This window comes from Bufo gargarizans, chromosome 8 (genome assembly GCF_014858855.1).
Source record: "Bufo gargarizans isolate SCDJY-AF-19 chromosome 8, ASM1485885v1, whole genome shotgun sequence".
Lineage (NCBI taxonomy): Eukaryota > Metazoa > Chordata > Amphibia > Anura > Bufonidae > Bufo > Bufo gargarizans.
The window spans coordinates 102,922,647-102,944,616 of NC_058087.1; the positions used below are offsets into that span (position 1 = coordinate 102,922,647).

Consider the following 21,970-nt stretch of genomic DNA (forward strand, 5'->3'; position numbering starts at 1 on the left):
TGAGTTCACACGAGCGTGTCCGGATGCGTCCCGGTGTATTGCAACAAACCCGCGCGAGTATGGACGCAATTGCAGTTAGTTTCAACTGCAGTTGCGTTCCGATGTTCAAAACACTGCAATGTGTTTTGCACGCGAGTGATAAAAAAACCGACTGTGTAGTACCCAGACCCGAACTTCTTCACAGAAGTTCAGGTTTGGGTTCGGTGTTGTGTAGATGTTATTATTTTCCCTTATACCATGGTTATAAGGGAAAATAATAGCATTCTGAATACAGAATGCTTAGTAGGTGGTCAAATGAGGGTTAAAAAAAAAATAATAATAATAATAATAATAATTAACTCCCCTTCTCCTCTTGATCGCGTAGCTGCCGGTCTCTTCTTACTTCTTTAATGATGAGCAGCCGGCTGAATGACCTGTGGTGACATCAGATCACATGGTCCATCACCCTCAATTGACCACCTCCTAAGCATTATGTATTCAGAATGCTATTATTTTCCCTTATAACCATGTTATAAGGGAAAATAATACAGTGAATAGACTGTCACCTAGCAACCATGCGTGAAAATCACTTGCTTGCGGATGCTTGCGATTTTCACTCAGCCCCATTCACTTCTATGGGCCCTGCGTTGCGTTATAAACACAATATAGAGCATGCTGCGATTTTCACGCAACGCATAAGTGCACAGCCCCATAGAAATGAATGGGTCCAGATTCATTGCGGGTGCAATGCGTTCACCTCCTGCATTGCACCCGCGCGGAAGTCTCGCCCGTGTGAACTCTGCCTTAATCAGCCCCATAAATATAAAAAAAAGTAATGGGTCAGAATATGGGTGATACAGAGAAGATTTCTTTTTCAGTTTTTATTTCTTTGAAAGTTATAAAGAAACAAAAAAGAAAACGATGAAAATGTTGTATTACTATAATCGTACTGACCTACAGAATGAAATTATGCCATCGCATAAAACTAGTGTGGAATTCCGTTTTTTTTTTCAAGTTTCACACTAGATCGTATGCTATAGTAAATGGTACCATTAGAAAGTACAACTTGTCCACTACAATAAATAAGCCCTCATACGGCAATGTGAACAGAAAAAAATAAAAAATTATGGCTCCTTAAACAAAAAAAATAAATTTAAAACCTGCTGAGCCAAGAATGGCTTAACATGTGACTTTGTCATCCATGCTTCTTCTGTGTAATTCAACTGATATACTTACTGAGAGCTGAAGTTCCTGAGTCAGAAGGTCCAAGTTTACAGCATTACTACGTTTTGTAGCACTGCCAGGTTCTGAGAGGTCTTTTATTAATGTTTCTTGTTTCTATTATGAAATATCTAATTGGATTTATGTTTTTTTTAGGTCGATGACCAGTAACAGATTGCAAATAATTTTTCAGCATTTGGTAAGTACGTGTCAACTAAATTATGTTTATTATGATCATAACATTTACCCTATATTCACATTAGCGCTTTGAAATCCAGCGGTTTGATCCAGTAGAGGAACAACCTACCAGAGTTCACCGTCTTCGGGCATAGTTCGAAAATGTAGTGAAACGCTGGATCCCGATCAGCTACACTGGGATCTGATGGGTATCTGACCACTTTCCGGCATAATACCGGCTTTTGCCAGGACTTTTTGTCTGGCCAAAAGTTGGCGGATCCCCATCTGATCCTGTTGGCACTGTGGATCCAGCGGTTCCGGGCATTATCTGGCTATCCCAGATATGGTGAACTCTGGCAGGCTGTTTTCTCTTCCGTACCAGCCTGCCGGATTTCAAAAACCTTGATGTGAATGTAGCCCCAAGAAGTTTCCCCACACAAAGTATGTATTATTTATCTACAGGATAGTTGATTAAAAATAAGATTTCTGTGGGTCTGACTGTTGGGACGCCCAAGGATACTGAGCACAAGGGGTCCTGGAGTTCCTTCTCTTAATGGAGTGGCAGTGGGCATGTCTATCGACTGCTACATTGATTTCTGTGGAATTCACAGAACACTTTCTATGCATAATAACCAAACAAGGATTTAACTTTACTACATTGATCCATACATCTATTGTATAACCATCAGCTCCTGATGTGACCTTTTTTATATTGACTTCCTGCTTACTTGTTTTGTGGATATATTCGGTTACTAATCTGAACAGCACTGGATCCAAGGCGAAAGGTCTTTTTACACAGACCAATGCTCTGGCAGATTAGCAGGGATGAGTGTTTTTATAAATGGTTTCTGATAATCTGTCTGTGTAAAAGATGCAGCCAATCGCCCAATGAACAAGCAAATGCTCAGTCATCAGGTGTTCTACCCGCACCAAAAATCTGCGTTCCTGTGCAGCAGATTGCCCTGTCTAAACAACTGATGCCCAGGAATAATGTTATATTGATTGCTTGTCCCCATAAAGTAGAGGTGATTGCTGCATGTAAATGCCACCCTCATCTCCGCTGATAATCAGGCAGTTATTGGGAATGTCTGCTTAGTTCTTAATAATCTACCAGATCATTGGTCTGTGTAAAAGGACTCTAAAGCCACTTTCTCACACATTGTGTCAGGATCTATTCAGGAAAAAACGGATGGTTTTGCACGTAAGTTCAGTCAGTTTTGTCTGTGATTGTGTTCAGTGTGTGCATTTCTTCTGTCCGGATTGCATAAAAGACCAAAGAATAACAATCTACTGTACATCTCCCACTAGCCATCAGTGAAAAACGCATTGCATCCGGATGCCTTTTGTTTTTCATACAAGCCCCATTGACTTCTATGGAGTCAGAGCTTTGTGAAAAATGTGCAATATAGTTAGAACACTCGAAAAACGATGCTCGTGTACACAGACCCACTGAAATGAAGGGTCAGATTTTTTTTTTTTTATAGGGTGTTCACTATGCGGTAAAACTGACTTGACTCTCTTTTTTGTTTTAACACGTTAAGGACCCAGGACGAGAATGCTCGTCCTAAAGGGCCAGTACTTGGTGCCCCAGGATGAGCATTCTCGTCCTGCGGCCCTTCCTCCCCCCTGCGTGCGGTAACGCAATCAGCGGCAGAGATGCGGCTGTTACTGACAGCCGGATCCCTGCTGCATCCACCAGCATCGGTGATAACGCCAATGCCGGTGGATTAACCCCTCATATGCTGCGGTCGACGCTGACCGCGGCATATGGGAAGTTTGCTCTCCCTCACCTCATCCATCGAGTCCCCGCCACAGCAGCCATGGCAGCCCCAAGGCTTGGGGCCCAGCATGTACAGAGGCCCAGCCCCCAGGCTGCGTCTCCTAGGCAACTGTTGGCTTCTTACAGTGTAAGGCACTAACAGTTCAATACAGATGTGAAACAGGGATCAGACCCTGTAATGTAGAAGTCCCAGAGTGGGACAAATAATAAAGTGAAAAAACAAAATTGTGAAAATAAAAAAATTTGTTTCAAATAAAAAAATAAAAGCGTCCTTTTCCCAAAATAAAGTAAATTTTTTTTTTGGGGGGGGGAAATAGGAATAAAAAATGAAAAGTAGACATATTGGGTATCGCTGCGTCCGTATCGACCAGCTCTATAAAAATATCTCGTGACCTAACTGCTAAAAAAGCCTTTTTTTTTTTGGGCATCTTGCATCACTAAAAGTGCAACACCAAGCAATCAAAAAGGCGTATGCCCCCCCAAAATAGTACTAATCTAACAGTCACCTCATCATCCTACAAAAAATGAGCCCCTACCCAAGACAATCACCCAAAAAATAAGAAAAATATGGCTCTAAAACACTAAAGACACTAAAACATTTATTTATCTATAATACATACACACTCTCGATTGGGGCGGCACTGCAGTGTATCAGTATCAACGGAGTGCCAGCAGCTGTGAAGGCGATTCCCCCTTCAAACGGTTAGTATGACAAATTTCCACGGCACCTCCAAGGCGCAAAATCAGAAAATACTTTTATTCACCAGACAGCGACGTTTCAATCCTCCTCCTGGGATCTTTCTCAAGCAGTGACAAGCAATACTAGTGCTCAGCATATAGTTATACAACTTGCATCCTTGTTCAATCAAATTATAACAAGTATCCATTAATAAAGCCATCAAGAAAAATCTAAATATAACCCTCAAAATACATCAAATATAAGGTGTAAGTAGTGACATTATAAGTGTATCGTGCAATAAATGTACGAGAGAGAGAGAGAGAGAGAGAATTAACGTGTACTCAAATACCATATTTAAAAATACAGACATCATAATTCATCAATTCCTAGACATCTACATACAGGTGTGCCTATAAAAACAATTACATACAGGTGTACCTTTAAAAACCAAAACAAGACAAGTCCTAGAGAGCGTGGAAGGAGATCAGTGAGGGGTTTGGCGTGCCGGGCTTTCACCTGCGCATGTCGCAGGACCTTAGAAAGCTTCCGGATCACGTGACTCAAAGTCCGATCACATGATCACTATGTGTAGATGAATCCGACGTTCTGCGTTCCAGCGTGGAACGCAAAGCGTCAGTATACGTCACCGCGTCTGTATTCAATCGGAGCTTGCGTTCCACAGATCAAATGGAACGCAAGCACCTCCAGAGCGACCTGACGTTCAGTCATATGGGAGGGCAAACTCCAGTGTATGCCCTAGGTCCGTATTCAGGCACAGCACACAGCATGGGTCCAAAGTGGCAGCGCAGGGCACACTCCACGATCGGAGGCAACCTGGAATACGGCAGATGGGATAACTGTCTATACATACATCAAAGATGTATACAGTGAATACCTAAAGAGATCTAATTAGTAGTAGAGATCAGATCAACTATATCAGGCCAATGCATCAATGTATGATGCCTCAAACTGGTCTATATTAATTGTAAAAATATAAAAACAGTATCCATGTGCTAAACATAACCCCTAGTCATACGAGGAGTCTGACCAGAGTATCCCTGTTGTTCACACAGGGAAACTCGTCAAAGTGCTATCGCCGTCAGTAGACTGCCACTCCTGGCAGTCAATCTGACAGGTCGACAGTCTCCTCCTCTAGATTACGGGGATATTGTCCCTACTCTATAGGTCAAACTGATTAAATAGTCCATCTCCAGGTAAAACCCCAACAAAAGTGGGGCACCCACCGGTGCCAATCTGACAAAGAGTCAATGACTCGCATGCTGTCGCAATGTCCAACACGGAACCCGTGCACCGACCAGAGAAGCCCAAACCCACAGCAAACGGCATATGGCTACAAAATATATATGATAAATCACTAACGGTCGGGACAGTATAATAATAACATGTGTGTGTGTATATAGAGCAATAACTTTATTCTTGTAGAAATTAGATTGTTATATTCAAATTTCAGTGCTTCCTTCTATCCATCAATCTCATTCCAACGCTCCCCCTTCACATTAAGGACCACTCCTGAGTGATGAGCTGCAAGAGAGTAAAAAACAAAACAAACAATTGATTAGTTCCATACAACCACTGTATAGAACAAGGGGCGCTAGTACATGTGCCCAAGAGCAAACGGCCAGCAAAATCCGAAATAACCCAATCGGGATAATATCCAAGGTCTATAGTCTACATTAAGTCCCTGAGGTTTTAATGTGTTCAGTTTCGAGATCCATTGGATCTCACATTTTTTTTAAAGTAACTGTCTGTTTCCACCCTGTCAAGGAGTGGGAATATGATCTATTAACATAAATCTCAAATCTCTTTCCTGATGTCCAAGGTCAACAAAATGTTTGGGGACTTGGAGATCTAAATGTTTCTTTCGAATCGTGTATCTGTGTTGATTGATTCTCTATTTAAAATCTAATGATGTTTCCCCAACATATAGCAGTTGACACGGGCACCAAAGTATATATACACAACAAACTCCGAATCACATGTCAGAAAATGTTTAATCGGATACTTCTTTTGTGTCATGGGATGCAATAAGAAGCTACCCTTATGCATGTAGCGGCAATTTACGTAGTTTAAACAGGGAAAACTCCCTAGTTTAGGACAGCGTAAAAATGTTTGACCAATTGGACGTTGTGGACCTATATCGGTGTGCACCAATTTATCCTTCAGATTTCTTGCTCGTTTGAAAGACATGAGAGGAGGAAGTTTGAATTCTTCAATGTCATCATGTCCACTTTTCAGAATAGACCAATGTGGCGAGACAATCTGTCGAATATGCATACTATCCTCAGTGTAAACCGTGACCAATGGAATCCTGTTACTGCTCTTCCTAGTTGATTTCCTCCTATTTAGCAACTCAGTACGGGACCTTCTTTGTATAGTATCTAGATGTTCATGTAGTAATGGTGAGGGGGAGGGAGAAAAAAATGCATTGCAAGCCACCTTATCGTCTTTACTTTCCACTGATGAGTACCATGACCATATATCCAAACTGAATCCCTTTTTGGATAAATTAAAAGGGGAAATACAAGATACTAAGCGCAGTAAATGGCAACTTGATGCTGCGGACTACAATACAGGGACTGTATACAATTGGTCTACTAATTACCAACCTCCATCTCAAATATGCAATTCAAGATTGGGTAAAAAGACTTTTAACAAGGACTCTATTGCCTCACAACGCAATAACATTACACATGAGTCTTTTTTAGACCATACAATCAGTCAAGCATCAAGAGACCAACACGACGTGGAGACAGAAAACGCCGACAGCACCGCTTACACAAAGACCAGGAGCAAGAGACCACCTGTAAAAAAGCGGAATTGATTTCCGATATCTTGATAAATATTTCATCACATGTATTATCTGATGTTCAATTGAAAGTCCTGGGCAAGGGATTGAGTTTCTGTCCTAATAGTAACACCAATTGGTTGCAACTTGAAGCAGACTTATACCAATTTTTTCGTAGACTAAAACTGAAAACCTGGTTCACGACTCACTCATCTAAAAACAATATGTGTACCAAAATTACTGAAATGAGGCTATGTGATTTATGATTTGTTTAACAAAAGTGAGTTTATACCACCTGTATCCTCGCTTGCCATTGATTTGTTTATTGAGGCAGTGATGAAGGATGTGACGGCTTTAAAAATTAGTGATAAAAAGAGGTTTAGACATCCCAATATGACTGAACTAGAGTGGCATGCTATTGATGAGTTAGTCCATGACCACAGTCTCACCATCAAACCTGCGGATAAGGGTGGTGCGATTGTGGTCATGGACACTCAGTATATAGCAGAAGCACATAGACAACTTGAGGACCATGAGGTTTATCAGAGGTTAAACACTGACCCTAGATGGGAGATAGAGAGGAAAATTCAGAGTGTGTTACATAAGGCAGTTACTGCTGGCTTCATAGATGACAAGCTCAGAGATTTTCTCTCAGTTACACATCCAATGACACCCTTCTTATATCTTTTACCCAAGATTCATAAGAACTTAAATACTCCGCCAGGAAGACCTATTGTCTCGGGGAGGGGTTCACTACTGTGCAACATATCTATTTATTTTTAGATAGAGTGTTGAGACAGTATGCGATCTCTGCTAAATCCTATATTCAGGACACTTCAGATTTCCTGAATAAATTGACTGACGTTACATTGCCACGTTACATTGCCCTCAGGCGCTATTTTGGCTTCTCTTGACATAGCTAGCCTTTACAACTCAAATCAGACATGATTTTGGATTGGAGATAGTAACTAAAGCCCTGATTAATTCTGCTCTTTCAGCAGGTTGTCAGGACTTTATCTTATTACAAGTATTACACTTGGTGCTCACATGCAATTATTTTCTTTTTGGTGATTACTTTTATCTCCAGAGGAAGGAGACCGCCATGGGGTCCAATGTGGTGCCGACTTACGCCAACATGGCGGTCTCCTTCCTCGAGGAGACACACATCTATGCATCGCCCCACTTTCGCCATGTGCTGAGGTGGTGGCGATACATAGATGATATATTTTTTTTGATTTGGACTGGATCTGAGGATCAACTCTTGGAATTTTTACATTTTCTGAACACCATAGATGTGGATATTAAATTCACTTTGGAACACTCTAATAAACAGATTCATTTTCTTGATACTCTGATTACAGTAACAGATCAGTCACTTTCCACTACGTTGTACCGTAAACCAACGGATCGGAATACATTATTGACTTTCAATAGTGCACACCCCAGAGCAATGGTAAAATCCTTGCCACTTAGTCAATTTTTACGTGCTAAACGTATTGTGAGTAATGACCAGGAACTGACTGATACACTGGACATTATGTCACAATCGTTTAAGGATAGAGGCTTTCCCTCACCATTACTACATGAACATCTAGATACTATACAAAGAAGGTCCCGTACGGAGTTGCTAAATAGGAGGAAATCAACTAGGAAGAGCAGTAACAGGATTCCATTGGTCACGGTTTACACTGAGGATAGTATGCATATTCGACAGATTGTCTCGCCACATTGGTCTATTCTGAAAAGTGGACATGATGACATTGAAGAATTCAAACTTCCTCCTCTCATGTCTTTCAAACGAGCAAGAAATCTGAAGGATAAATTGGTGCACACCGATATAGGTCCACAACGTCCAATTGGTCAAACATTTTTACGCTGTCCTAAACTAGGGAGTTTTCCCTGTTTAAACTACGTAAATTGCCGCTACATGCATAAGGGTAGCTTCTTATTGCATCCCATGACACAAAAGAAGTATCCGATTAAACATTTTCTGACATGTGATTCGGAGTTTGTTGTGTATATATACTTTGGTGCCCGTGTCAACTGCTATATGTTGGGGAAACATCATTAGATTTTAAATAGAGAATCAATCAACACACATTTAGATCTCCAAGTCCCCAAACATTTTGTTGACCTTGGACATCAGGAAAGAGATTTGAGATTTATGTTAATAGATCATATTCCCACTCCTTGACAGGGTGGAAACAGACAGTTACTTTAAAAAAAATGTGAGATCCAATGGATCTCGAAACTGAACACATTAAAACCTCAGGGACTTAATGTAGACTATAGACCTTGGATATTATCCCGATTGGGTTATTTCGGATTTTGCTGGCCGTTTGCTCTTGGGCACATGTACTAGCGCCCCTTGTTCTATACAGTGGTTGTATGGAACTAATCAATTGTTTGTTTTGTTTTTTACTCTCTTGCAGCTCATCACTCAGGAGTGGTCCTTAATGTGAAGGGGGAGCGTTGGAATGAGATTGATGGATAGAAGGAAGCACTGAAATTTGAATATAACAATCTAATTTCTACAAGAATAAAGTTATTGCTCTATATACACACACACATGTTATTATTATACTGTCCCGACCGTTAGTGATTTATCATATATATTTTGTAGCCATATGCCGTTTGCTGTGGGTTTGGGCTTCTCTGGTCGGTGCACGGGTTCCGTGTTGGACATTGCGACAGCATGCGAGTCATTGACTCTTTGTCAGATTGGCACCGGTGGGTGCCCCACTTTTGTTGGGGTTTTACCTGGAGATGGACTATTTAATCAGTTTGACCTATAGAGTAGGGACAATATCCCCGTAATCTAGAGGAGGAGACTGTCGACCTGTCAGATTGACTGCCAGGAGTGGCAGTCTACTGACGGCGATAGCACTTTGACGAGTTTCCCTGTGTGAACAACAGGGATACTCTGGTCAGACTCCTCGTATGACTAGGGGTTATGTTTAGCACATGGATACTGTTTTTATATTTTTACAATTAATATAGACCAGTTTGAGGCATCATACATTGATGCATTGGCCTGATATAGTTGATCTGATCTCTACTACTAATTAGATCTCTTTAGGTATTGTGGGGATCCGCTCTGGTAGGCAGTGGTAGCGAGTGCAGTATAGAGGCAACACAGAATGGTCTTGGTGTAAAACACGATGCTTTGTTTATTCACACGGTGCATACAAGTGAAAGACGGTGCAGTTCATAGGGAGGGTGATCACACACAATAGCAAAATAATAATTCAAACACAGCAAGTCCCTGCTGCCGGCTACTTGAGGCCTGTTTCAGTCACATAAAGCAAAGTCTATTTAAAGCCAGGAGTAATGTCACCTTTTTCTCCTTGGTGAAGTAAGTCCATGGGTCTTGCTTCTAGCCACAGGACACGGATCCCTCCTGGGTTCAGCTGCAGGATCCTGCACAGTCCTCCACAGGCCTCAGCACACAGCCCAGCTCACCTCCACTTCTCACTCTCACAGCCAGAGAACACAGAAGCTTCACATTGCACACCACACCCTTGTTGCTGGTCAGGTTTTAACCCTTCCCTGCAAAACCTGGCCTGGACCGTGGGGAGACAGGCACCCGCCCGCATATCTGCCTGCTCCCAATTAGAGCCGGCCCGGATCCGCTGTGTTAACAGCATAACCGCTGCAATATGCACTTTTCTGGCTCTTACTCCACCGGTGCCAGGACCCCCGGTGGCACGTACCTGCCGTCTATTACCACCCCAGGTACTCTCCTACAGTATTCACTGTATACATCTTTGATGTATGTATAGACAGTTATCCCATCTGCCGTATTCCAGGTTGCCTCCGATCGTGGAGTGTGCCCTGCGCTGCCACTTTGGACCCATGCTGTGTGCTGTGCCTGAATACGGACCTAGGGCATACACTGGAGTTTGCCCTCCCATATGACTGAACGTCAGGTTGCTCTGGAGGTGCTTGCGTTCCATTTGATCTGTGGAACGCAAGCTCCGATTGAATACAGACGCGGTGACGTATACTGACGCTTTGCGTTCCACGCTGGAACGCAGAACGTCGGATTCATATACACATAGTGATCATGTGATCCGGAAGCTTTCTAAGGTCCTGCGACATGCGCAGGTGAAAGCCCGGCACGCCAAACCCCTCACTGATCTCCTTCCACGCTCTCTAGGACTTGTCTTGTTTTGGTTTTTAAAGGTACACCTGTATGTAATTGTTTTTATAGGCACACCTGTATGTAGATGTCTAGGAATTGATGAATTATGATGTCTGTATTTTTAAATATGGTATTTGAGTACACGTTAATATTCTCTCTCTCTCTCTCTCTCTCTCTCTCTCTCTCTCTCTCTCTCTCTCTCTAATTTGATTGAACAAGGATGCAAGTTGTATAACTATATGCTGAGCACTAGTATTGCTTGTCACTGCTTGAGAAAGATCCCAGGAGGAGGATTGAAACGTCGCTGTCTTGTGAATAAAAGTATTTTCTGATTTTTTGTACCGTTTATGAACAGTTGTCTGAATCAGTTAGACCTGCTCATAGAGTAACTCAGTGGTCTCAATATGTGTCTAGTATGTACTGAGTGTGCCTTATATTATTTATTTAATATTTAACTTTTAATTATATCTATTTAAAAAGATATTTGAGACTTACTGGAATAGAATAAATTCCTGCGCTTTGTAGAGAGGTTAGCATAGGTGCTGAATAGATAGAGTGTATTCCTATAGGAGTGCCTGAAGGGAATATAATACATAGAGGGAATGGGTCTAAATAGACCAATAACTTTCCCTATACATTAACCCTACTTGGCCTGGTCTAATGAGTGGAGGGGCCTCACTGGCTGTAGTCGGGGCACTCGTCCTTGAAAGGACGACCCCCAGCCTCCGGAACCTCGGACCTACACTTAGTATCCCTACGCTCTTACCTCTCTGATGATAGGCATGCTCTGTGTCCTCCTCCGACGCGTTTCACCAGGTAAGGGCCTGGCTCTTCAGGGAGAATTGAGGATGGGCGCCTGGAGCAGTGGCTGTGCGCCTGTTAGGATCAAGCGGCAGTGGCAAACAAATGATTAGTTTCTGTCTCTTTATGTGCGCCTAGCTCCACCTATGGTTCGACTGACCAATCCGTCAGCAGGTGGGATGTGCGCTCAAACTTTTCCCCCCTCCCCTCGTTACCTGTCAGATCCAGGAGGAGAAGTGTTCAGCCAGATGCCGCTTTCTTACTTGAGCGGTCTCGCTGCTCTCCGCCGCTAAACCGGAAGTGACATGGTACTGGGGAGTGGATTAGTTGTCATGGGGATCTCACACCGCGTCCCCGGCTGGCTCTCTGTATTATAAGGTTCTAGTCCGCAGTGGCTATGGTAACATAATACCAGATAAGAATCAAAAAAGGAGTTAGTAGATGTATATTAACGTTTTATATAACCCCTAACTGGTATCGATGTTTAAAAGCATCTTTTGTCTACATGCAGACAAGCTGCATGCCGCTGGCATGCACATCATACTACATGATTACTAATTGAAAGATATTCTAATGGAGATCCTTCTATATTTTATTGATGGTATGATTCACTATTTAGATTCTTTTTAGTAGTTCAGAAAAGAACTAGTATAGTGATATATTGGGTTCATTTTGGAAAAATATGTATATGGATCCATGCATGCACATATGCACCTGTGGGCGCATGCATATAAAAGATGCCTCCACATGCTAACATACATACATATACATCCCTATATGCATAAGTGCATACGTGCATGCATGCACACGCGCACTCCACGCCTCCATTAACATGGTTGCGTACAGTGCGGGTTTTTACAGGAAGGGTTTATACGACAGGTATTCGTTAAGACCATTCGGTGTTACTGATTTCAATTTATAGATCCATCTAGTTTCGGCCCTCAGGATCATTTTGTCCCAGTCACCTCCCCTCCTGGGTCTAGGCACCTGTTGGATGCCTATGAATTTGAGACAGGCGGTGTTGCCGCCATGACAAAGGTTAACGTGCCGTGCTACTGATGTGTCTTTATTGTTTTGAATGTCATTAAAATGGTCTCTAATACGTCGTCTGAACTCTCTTTTTGTTTTCCCTACATAATCAAGGGGGCAGGAGCATTGTGCCAGGTAAACTACTCCCATTGTTAAACAGTTCACATAATCACGGATGACGTAGTTAATGCCGGTATATGAACATGTAAAGGTCTTGGTCTTGGATACCTGGCTACACGCTACGCACCTGCCACATTTGTAGGTACCAGTAGGTTTCTTTGACAGCCAATTGCCAGGGTTGGTGGGAGGCTGGTAGTGGCTGTTAACCAATCTGTCTTTGAGGCTTCTTCCCTTCCTATAGGTGATCATGGGGTATGGTCCTATCATGTCCTCTAAATCTGGGTCCGTTTTGAGGATATCCCAGTATTTTGAGAGTACCTTTCTGATCTCCTGATGAGCATCATCAAAGGTCCCAATGATGCGAGTATTGTTTGCTGATGTGATAGGTCCCAGCCTCTTTTTCTTTGGTATGAGGAGCATGTCTCGATTTTCTGAGCATGCTCCCTTATAGGCTACCCTGAGTACTCCGTCTGGGTATCCCCTCTCTTTGAATCTGTACCTAAGATCCTTTGCTGCATTCTTAAAGTTTCTCATAGTAGAACAATTGCGCCGGAGTCTCAGGTACTGCCCTTTGGGTATGCCCTTACGTAGAGCATAGGGATGGGAGCTCTCCCAACGGAGTAGACTGTTGGTGGCTGTCTCTTTGCGATACACCGAGGTAACAATGTTGTTATTTGGGCCTCGTTCTATAAGTACATCTAGGAACGGTAAAGACCCACTACTGAATTCCGAAGTGAATCTTAGACCCAACAGATTATCATTGATTACCTCCATGAAATCCGTAAAAGAGTCTACAGTCCCTCTCCATAGGACAAAGACATCATCTATGAACCTCAGCCACAGAACTATTTTGTCTTGCCACTTTTCCATCTGATCTGAACCTATCACATTGGCTTCCCACCAGCCCAGGAGCAAATTTGCATAGGACGGCGCACAGGAACTTCCCATCGCCGTCCCCCTGAGCTGGTGGTAGTGGCGACTGTCGAAGACAAAACAGTTCTTAGTGAGGCTGAAGTTCAATAGTTCAAGTACAAATTGGTTATGACCGAATAATCTTTTGTCTCTCATAGATAAATAACTCTCCACTGCCTTGAGGCCTAGGTTGTGCCTGATAGAGCTGTATAACGCTTCAACATCTATAGATACAAGCATAGTCTCATCGTCTATACAGACACCACTCAGTCTCAACAAGAGGTCAGAAGTGTCCCGTATATACGATGGCAGTGTCTCCACAAATGGTTTTAGAATTTTGTCAACATAGACACCTATGTTTTGCCCTAGACTTCCTACCCCTGACACTATCGGACGTCCTTTTAGGGGTGTAGTGCCCTTGTGGATTTTAGGGGTGGAGTAGAAGGTCGCTGTAATCGGATATTTAGGAAGGAGAAAATCCAGTTCTGTCTGGTCAATGATTTTTTCTCTCAGTCCACGGTTCAGAATTTCCCTGAGTTCTGAGAGAAAGAGGGGTCCTGGATCTTGTGATAATATAGCATATGTGTCCCTATCCTTCAGAATATCAAGGCACATATTTTTGTATTTATCTTGGTCCATTATAACCAGATTTCCCCCCTTGTCTGCTGGCTTAATTATTATGTTTCTATCTTTTTCCAGACTAATTAAGGCTTGATCTTCTTCCTTACTCATGTTCGATGCCCCCCTACTACTGTTTATTAATTCCAGGTCCCTTGACACTAATTTGTGAAAAATGGACACACTTGAGTCTGGTAATGGAGGTGGCATTTGGGTGCTTTTTAGTTTTAGCTCAGTAAATGGGCCCTCTGCCCTGTCTTTCTCACCTTCTTCCATAAGTTCTACAAGAGTACGAGTGGCTTCCAATTCTCTGGGATTCATATTAAGCTCCTCGAGTTTTTTTCGGTCCTGAAGGCGGAAATGTTTGTGCCAGAGTAGTTTGCGTGTAAAGAGAGCTAGATCTTTGCTCCATTCGAACATGTTGTATTTTACCGTGGGGACAAATGACAAACCTTTGCTTAGGAGAGATATGTCATTAGAAGACAAATTGTAGGAAGAGAGATTAATAATTTGCATCTTATTGGGTGTGTTATTTTGTTGTTGTACGTATCCCCCTACACCTTGTTTCTTAGGTCGTAAGGCATCTGTGTGGGGGCCCGGGCCAAAAAAGAGGAGGATGATGCAGCTGAGGATGAGTGGGCAGGTGTGGATCCTACTGTATTGCATGTTTGATAGCTCTCCCCGTAGGTATTCCTAGCTGTTCTGGGTCTACCTCTGCCCCCTCTCCCTCTGTATCTTTGCCCCCTACCTCCTCTTGTTCTACCTTGTTCGTTTTCAGATCCTTCGGCTTCTGATGAAGAGATCTCACTAGGTATTTCTTTCTGTTGTGTTTTATTCAAGAAGAGATATGCTCTGTTTTCTTTGAATTCCGTCGAGTCACGCACGTATTGCTGATGCTTGCGGTCTCTAAAGGTAAAATGAAACCTCTCAATAGTATTTTGCAGAGCCTCTTCTTTAACGATGAATTGAGCCTCGTCTCTAAATCTGAGGGCCTGCTCTCTCAGGTTATCGACCCTTTTCTGCTTGTGGTCCAGGTTCTGCTTTTCCTCCTCTAGCAGCAGGCGCATGAACCTATGGGAACTGGCCGTGGCTTCTTCCTCCCACTTTTTGATAAGATTTGTATTTCTCAACCTATCTGCAGGGGTCAGATTGATTCTAAGACCCTTTGGAACAATATTTTCTTTAAGGTAATGGTCCAGGGATTGTATTTCCCACCAGGATACAATTAGGTCTTTATATGCTCCTGTCAGATCTTTAAACACGTTTTTAATGTTGGTAGTCGAGTTTGTCTGAATGTAGTCAGTGTCTGAGAAAACGCTTTTGGCCTCTGTGGCCCATGCTTCCAGGTTTGGACTTACAGACAGGAAAGCCTGCCATTTGCGTTGTATATATATATATATAAATTCAAATCTTTTGTACCGTTTATGAACAGTTGTCTGAATCAGTTAGACCTGCTCATAGAGTAACTCAGTGGTCTCAATATGTGTCTAGTATGTACTGAGTGTGCCTTATATTATTTATTTAATATTTAACTTTTAATTATATCTATTTAAAAAGATATTTGAGACTTACTGGAATAGAATAAATTCCTGCGCTTTGTAGAGAGGTTTAGCATAGGTGCTGAATAGATAGAGTGTATTCCTATAGGAGTGCCTGAAGGGAATATAATACATAGAGGGAATGGGTCTAAATAGACCAATAACTTTCCCTATACATTAACCCTACTTGGCCTGGTCTAATGAGTTGAGGGGCCTCACTGGCTGTAGTCGGGGCACTCGTCCTTGAAAGGACGACCCCCAGCCTCCGGAACCTCGGACCTTCACTTAATATCCCTACGCTCTTACCTCTCTGATGATAGGCATGCTCTGTGTCCTACAGCCAGTGAGGCCCCTCAACTCATTAGACCAGGCCAAGTAGGGTTAATGTATAGGGAAAGTTATTGGTCTATTTAGACCCATTCCCTCTATGTATTATATTCCCTTCAGGCACTCCTATAGGAATACACTCTATCTATTCAGCACCTATGCTAATCCTCTCTACAAAGCGCAGGAATTTATTCTATTCCAGTAAGTCTCAAATATCTTTTTAAATAGATATAATTAAAAGTTAAATATTAAATAAATAATATAAGGCACACTCAGTACATACTAGACACATATTTTCTGATTTTGCGCCTTGGAGGTGCCGTGGAATTTGTCATACAATGTAGTGAAGGCTATTTGTGGGAGGAGCTGCCTCCTCTATTTATAGCCAGCAGCCAGGAGTCAGGGGGTGTCGTTCTGTGCTTCAGGTTCCTCCCTTGAGCTCCTGCAGGCAGGCTGTCAGACGACCGCAACGTCACTTCCGGTTCCGGCTACTTCCGGTTTCGATCCCCCAGCGTGCGGCCCGGCAGTGAGTAAGGATTGCCGTGTCTCCTGCCTGCACCAGCCTCCCCATGGCTAAACGGCCGAATCGTTCCCCAGCTGGTACGGGTCCGCAGCAGGCCTCTCTGCGGCCTGGCAGGGGGCTCCCGTCGCCGGACTGTCCGCCCCGGTCTAGCGCTCCCAAAATTCATATATCACGGCTGGTAGTTCCCAGCACCAATAGCTATGTGAAATCTGCTTTACCTACCTGTCTCAACATCTATTGGGTCCCACAGTGCATATCATTGCCTCTAGCCTAGGTTCGGTTTGCTGCCATTCATCACACTATTGTATTGCCATTTGCTTGTTTTCCTTTCAAAACTCCTTGATACTGGTATCACGCGCTCATGGGAGCTTTTTCGGCAGTCTTGTTTGTCACGAACTATGGATCCGATCACTCCGGATCCCACAGCTGTGACGTAGTGGTCTGTGACTGAGTCTGCGCACACACAGAGACCTCACGTGACCGGGGTATTGCCATTCGGCTAACACCCCCCCACTACACTTCGGTAACTGCCACCACGTGGGTTCCCGGTCCACGAGCCGACTATCCGGGTCATTCACTATCACACAGATCAGTGGATGAACCGGATATCACTTACTGATTAACCGCAGTCAATCACCCCTAGCCAGTGGCGTAGCGTGGGTTGCCAGCACCCGGGGCAAGCCAAAAATTGCGCCCCCCCCCCCCCCCCCCCCCCCCCCCCCGCTCCTACCCCAGGCACGCCACTTTTAACAGATACTGTAGTAGATCACTAGCAGTCCTATGTAACACCTCAGATAACACAGAGATAACACAGAGATAACTCTCTGAGTACAGATAATGTAGTAGATGGGTGTGAGGCCCCAGAATTCAGAACACAGTGTGACCTGAAGTCTGGGGCCAGAATGCGGCAGTATGGGCCAAATTCTCAATCTTCTCCCCCAACCCTACCATGAAACAGATATGTGGATTGGCATTATTATTACAGTAGAATACCGCACCATACCTGTTACATCCGGCAGTGACGTCTCCTGTGATGTAGACTTTCCTCGACGTCTTCATTCAGAGATAAGACCACCATGATAACTTCTTTCAGCCGCTTCTCGTCTCTGCAGAGTTTCACCGAAAAAAAATTAGGTTCCTCACTTTACTATAATGCTCTCCTTCCTGGTATCTCAACACTGTCATCCTGCTGCCCCCCAATACTGAGCTAGAGCCAGACAGATAGCTTTCATTCCCCATAATATTATTCCCCCTGTATATTATAATGGCCCCCTCTTTATTATTAATGTACTGGCCCCCTCTTTAATAACAAAGAGGGGGCCGTTATATTAGCAAAGAGGGGGCCATTACATTAATAATAAAGAGGGGGCCATTACATTAATAATAAAGAGGGGGCCATTACATTAATAATAAAGAGGGGGCCATTACATTAATAATAAAGAGGGGGCCATTATATTAATAATAAAGAGGGGCCATTACATTAATAATAAAGAGGGGGCCATTACATTAATAATAAAGAGGGGCCATTACATGTATTACAATCGCCCCCTCTTATTACCGTGCCAATGCCATTTAATGGGATAGCCTTTCTGCTCCAGTCCTCTCCTCTCCCACCCCCATACTGCCCCCAGAGCCTCTGCAATTAGGTAAGGTAACATAGAAAAAAAAATACTTACCTATCTCCATCCCCGCTTGTTCCCGCCGCAGGCGGTCACGAACGCCTCACTGTGCCTTCCTGCGCCGCGTCATCGCGTCATCTCGCGAGACCCGACGCAGGAGGTCACAGTGAGGTTATCGTGACCGAGTCCTGCATCGCTCTACTGCCTTATAGGCTATGCCTGAAGCCTATGGGGCATAACGGAGGGGACGGGAGCCATAAGCCCTCATTGAAATGTCGGATGCCTGGCGTCCCCTGCAATTTGGCGCCCGGGGCAATGGCCCCTCCGGCCCCCCCCACGCTACGCCCCTGCCCCCAGCTACAATTCCTAAATGCAATTTAACTAACTACCTGGTAACGTCTCTTCAAAGGCAAGGTACGTTGTTCAGCAGCTTAGAATATGGAAGACTTGGCTATTTAGATTTTATAATCTTTAATAAGCGGTAAAAAGCAGTGCATACAAGTCTAATGAAAATGACTATAAATCTACAGAATAATAATAACAATATAAATAATCACGACAGTTCAAATGAAAGGGAAAAAGATGAAAGAATACTTAGTTTCTCTGGAGGGTTTCAGATGGTTGTTCATATGTCCTTTTTGAATCCTTGCAAACCCCTTTTCAGTATGTATCAGGGGAGACCTTCAAAGTTCTTCTGATACAGGGATATGCCGTCAATGTCCAATTAAGTGTCTGGTGATGTTCCATGGGTCTCTCTCCTCTGTCCTTGTGCACAGATTTTTATGAACTCTCCCATGGGCAGGAGACTTACTCCTGTCAGCCAATGGCAGCAGAGTGACTGTGAAGCCTAGGGATTGGCCCCCAAGTGTTTTATGACCCCATCAAAGTTCAGTTCCTACAATGAGGATTATACTTAAGCTCGTATCTCCTTGATACATCGGCATATTTTTATACAGAATACATATTTGCGATCCTTATTTATTTACCTACAGAATGAGACCACACACGGTAATGCTGGGACCTGTAGTTCTTCTACCACCCATAGGTCAGCTACGGAATCACATCCTCTAGTCATATTTGATACCCAATTAACCACAATACTCTATAGAGCAGGGGACAGCAACCTTTTACATACTGAGTGCCATTTTTGAAACCATCAGACAACCGGGTGCCAGTGAACAACAGCGCTCCATAGTGTTAGTTAGATTTTCATTTTTATACTTTATATACAGTACAAGTACATAGTTGTACTGCTAATAGTAAGTTAAACTCACTAATTAATTAAAGGTGTTTACCTTGCCATTAGCAAAATTTAATAACTGGTGCACACACAAAACATTGTTCATTTTTACATGTGCTGAAAAGTAAACAGGACTTACAGTTTTAGTGTGATCCCTGTGCTTGTGTTTCACGGCTCAGTTGTGCTATGTCTGGCCTGTAGGATGTTACTTTCAGCTGCACACGCCTCCGAATTATCAGTTGTGAGTCGGCTTCGAGATGGACTTAACACTGTCTTCATGTGAGAAAAAAAATCTGTTCGCACATATATGTGGATTCAAATGCAGAGATTAATGCAAAGGCCACCTTTTTTAAACATACAAATTTTCCTGGTAAACTCTCCCAACAAGCCACAATGGATGCTGCTTGGTCAGTGTCAGGGTTTTCAAGTTTTTTGCGGAGCTCTGTGAATTTACATGTCCACAGCAAAGAGGTTTTAAACTCAATATGCTGCATTTCAAACTCCTCAATCCCCATCCATTCAAAATGAGGTAAAGACAGGTCTTTCTCTTCAAAATGTTCTGGATGAATCAAAAATGAAAACAATGGGCCATTTTGCTCAAAGTCCCTAAACCTGGTGGAGAATTCAAGCTTGAGTCCTTCAACGTACTGAATGATGGCATCAGGATTGACAGCTTGTCGTGACGATAAACTCTTTAAGTGGCTGAAATAATGAAAGCTTCCAGTTTGAATATCACGAGAGAATACTTTAATTTTCACCAGAAATGCCTTCCATGCATCAAACAAAGCTAACACAGTTTGTCCTGCGCCTTGTAATTGCCGATTGAGTGTGTTGAGATGTCCTGTAATATCTGTCAAAAACATAAGTTTTACTAGCCATTGCTCATCCTCTAGCTCTGGGTAGTGCAAACCCTTCTCTTTTAAAAATGTGTGGATCGCATCAAAACACTCCACAAACCGCTCCAAAACCTTCCCGCCACTGAGCCATCTTACAGGGCAATGTAGAGGCAAATCTTTATAAACACTCTCCATTTCCTCCAGTAGTGTTCGAAACTGTCGGTGTATTAATGATGAGCGAGCAATAAGATAGTTAACAATTTTAACTACTGTGTTCATAACAGCACTCAAATCAGAATGAGATATTTTGGCACATAAATTTTCTTGGTGAATAATGCAATGAAATTTCATGACTGGGTGACCGATCTGACTTTCAATTAAACTCACAAACCCCTTTTGCTTCCCCACCATAGAAGGGGCACCATCTGTTGTGATGGCAAAGATTTTCTTCATGTCTATATTTTTTTTCTTAAAATGGTCAGTAAATGCTCTTGCCACATCTTCTCCTCTTGTAGTGTCATACATGGGTCTAAGGCAGAAGAGTTCCTCTCGCATTCTGTTTCCACCACAGTATCGTGCAACAACAGCTAACCGTGGGATGTCATTGATGTCAACACTTTCATCCACAGCCACACTGAACACCGGTGCATCTGTCAGTCCATCAGATTGCTGGGAACAGATATTTTCTGCCATTAGTGAAATCCTTCGTTCTACAGTTCTTGCTGAAGCTGGCAAATCTTTAATTCTTGAAATAATTGTCTCTTTGTTTGGTAACCCATCAACTAAAATGTCTGCACTGCTTAGGAAGGTATCTTTCAAGTACTCTCCATCTGTAAATGGTTTTCCATGTTTGGCAATACATTCAGAAAGTTTAAAGCTGGCTTGTGTAGCCAGAGTTCTAGTGTTGCTTAGGCCTTTAAACACAACACTTTGCTTTTCATATTTTGCCACAGCTCTCCTGATACTTTCTGCTCTGTCTGCTTCATCTTTGAACTTTTTCTCATGCTTTGTTTCAAAGTGACGCCGCACACTCGATGTTCGGCACACAACATGTTCACAACATAGAGAACATATGGCTCGATCTCCTCTCTTAACAAAACCAAAGTCATTTGTCCACGCCATTTGAAAAGAACAACTGCTGCACTTGGCTGCCATTTTTGTACTGTATTAAGGTTCTGGCTAGCTGGTTATGTCAGGACTTCCGGAGCCTGGAAGAGTTAGGAAAAGATTAGGAATTGCTTTATGCGGCCCATGCTCTCTGTATACAGCCAATGTTGGTCCTTAAACCTGCATACACGCAGATCCCCACAAATGCACTGCAGTATCTTGATCCACAAATAGCTTTGATTTTATTCCTGTCCTAATATATAGGACCGGAATAAAATCAATGCTATTTGTGGCTGATACAGCTGTGCACTTGTATGAGTCTGCATGCCAGGGGAGACTTCCTCCCGTCACCCTAAGCTCAGTATAACGCGAGCTACAGCTATGTGCATGTGTTAGCTCACCTCCCGATCTACTGAGCCGACCTGTGACAGTCTCATTGTCACAGGTTGGCTAGAACTATGAGGTGAGTGAAAAGCACTCACCTCATAGTTCTCCTTTAAGGCATTGAGAAATT

General features: G+C 43.0%; 1 protein-coding gene across 2 annotated transcripts in view; it reads left to right on the top strand.

Moving 5' to 3' along the window:
* HIBCH (3-hydroxyisobutyryl-CoA hydrolase) overlaps positions 1-21,970 on the top strand; it is a 340,021-nt gene that overhangs the window by 20,180 nt on the left and 297,871 nt on the right. For both annotated transcript variants that reach the window (XM_044305063.1, XM_044305062.1), the window contains exon 2: positions 1,357-1,399. In XM_044305063.1, coding sequence (XP_044160998.1) covers positions 1,357-1,399 — 43 coding nt within the window. The remainder of the gene's footprint in view (positions 1-1,356; positions 1,400-21,970) is intronic.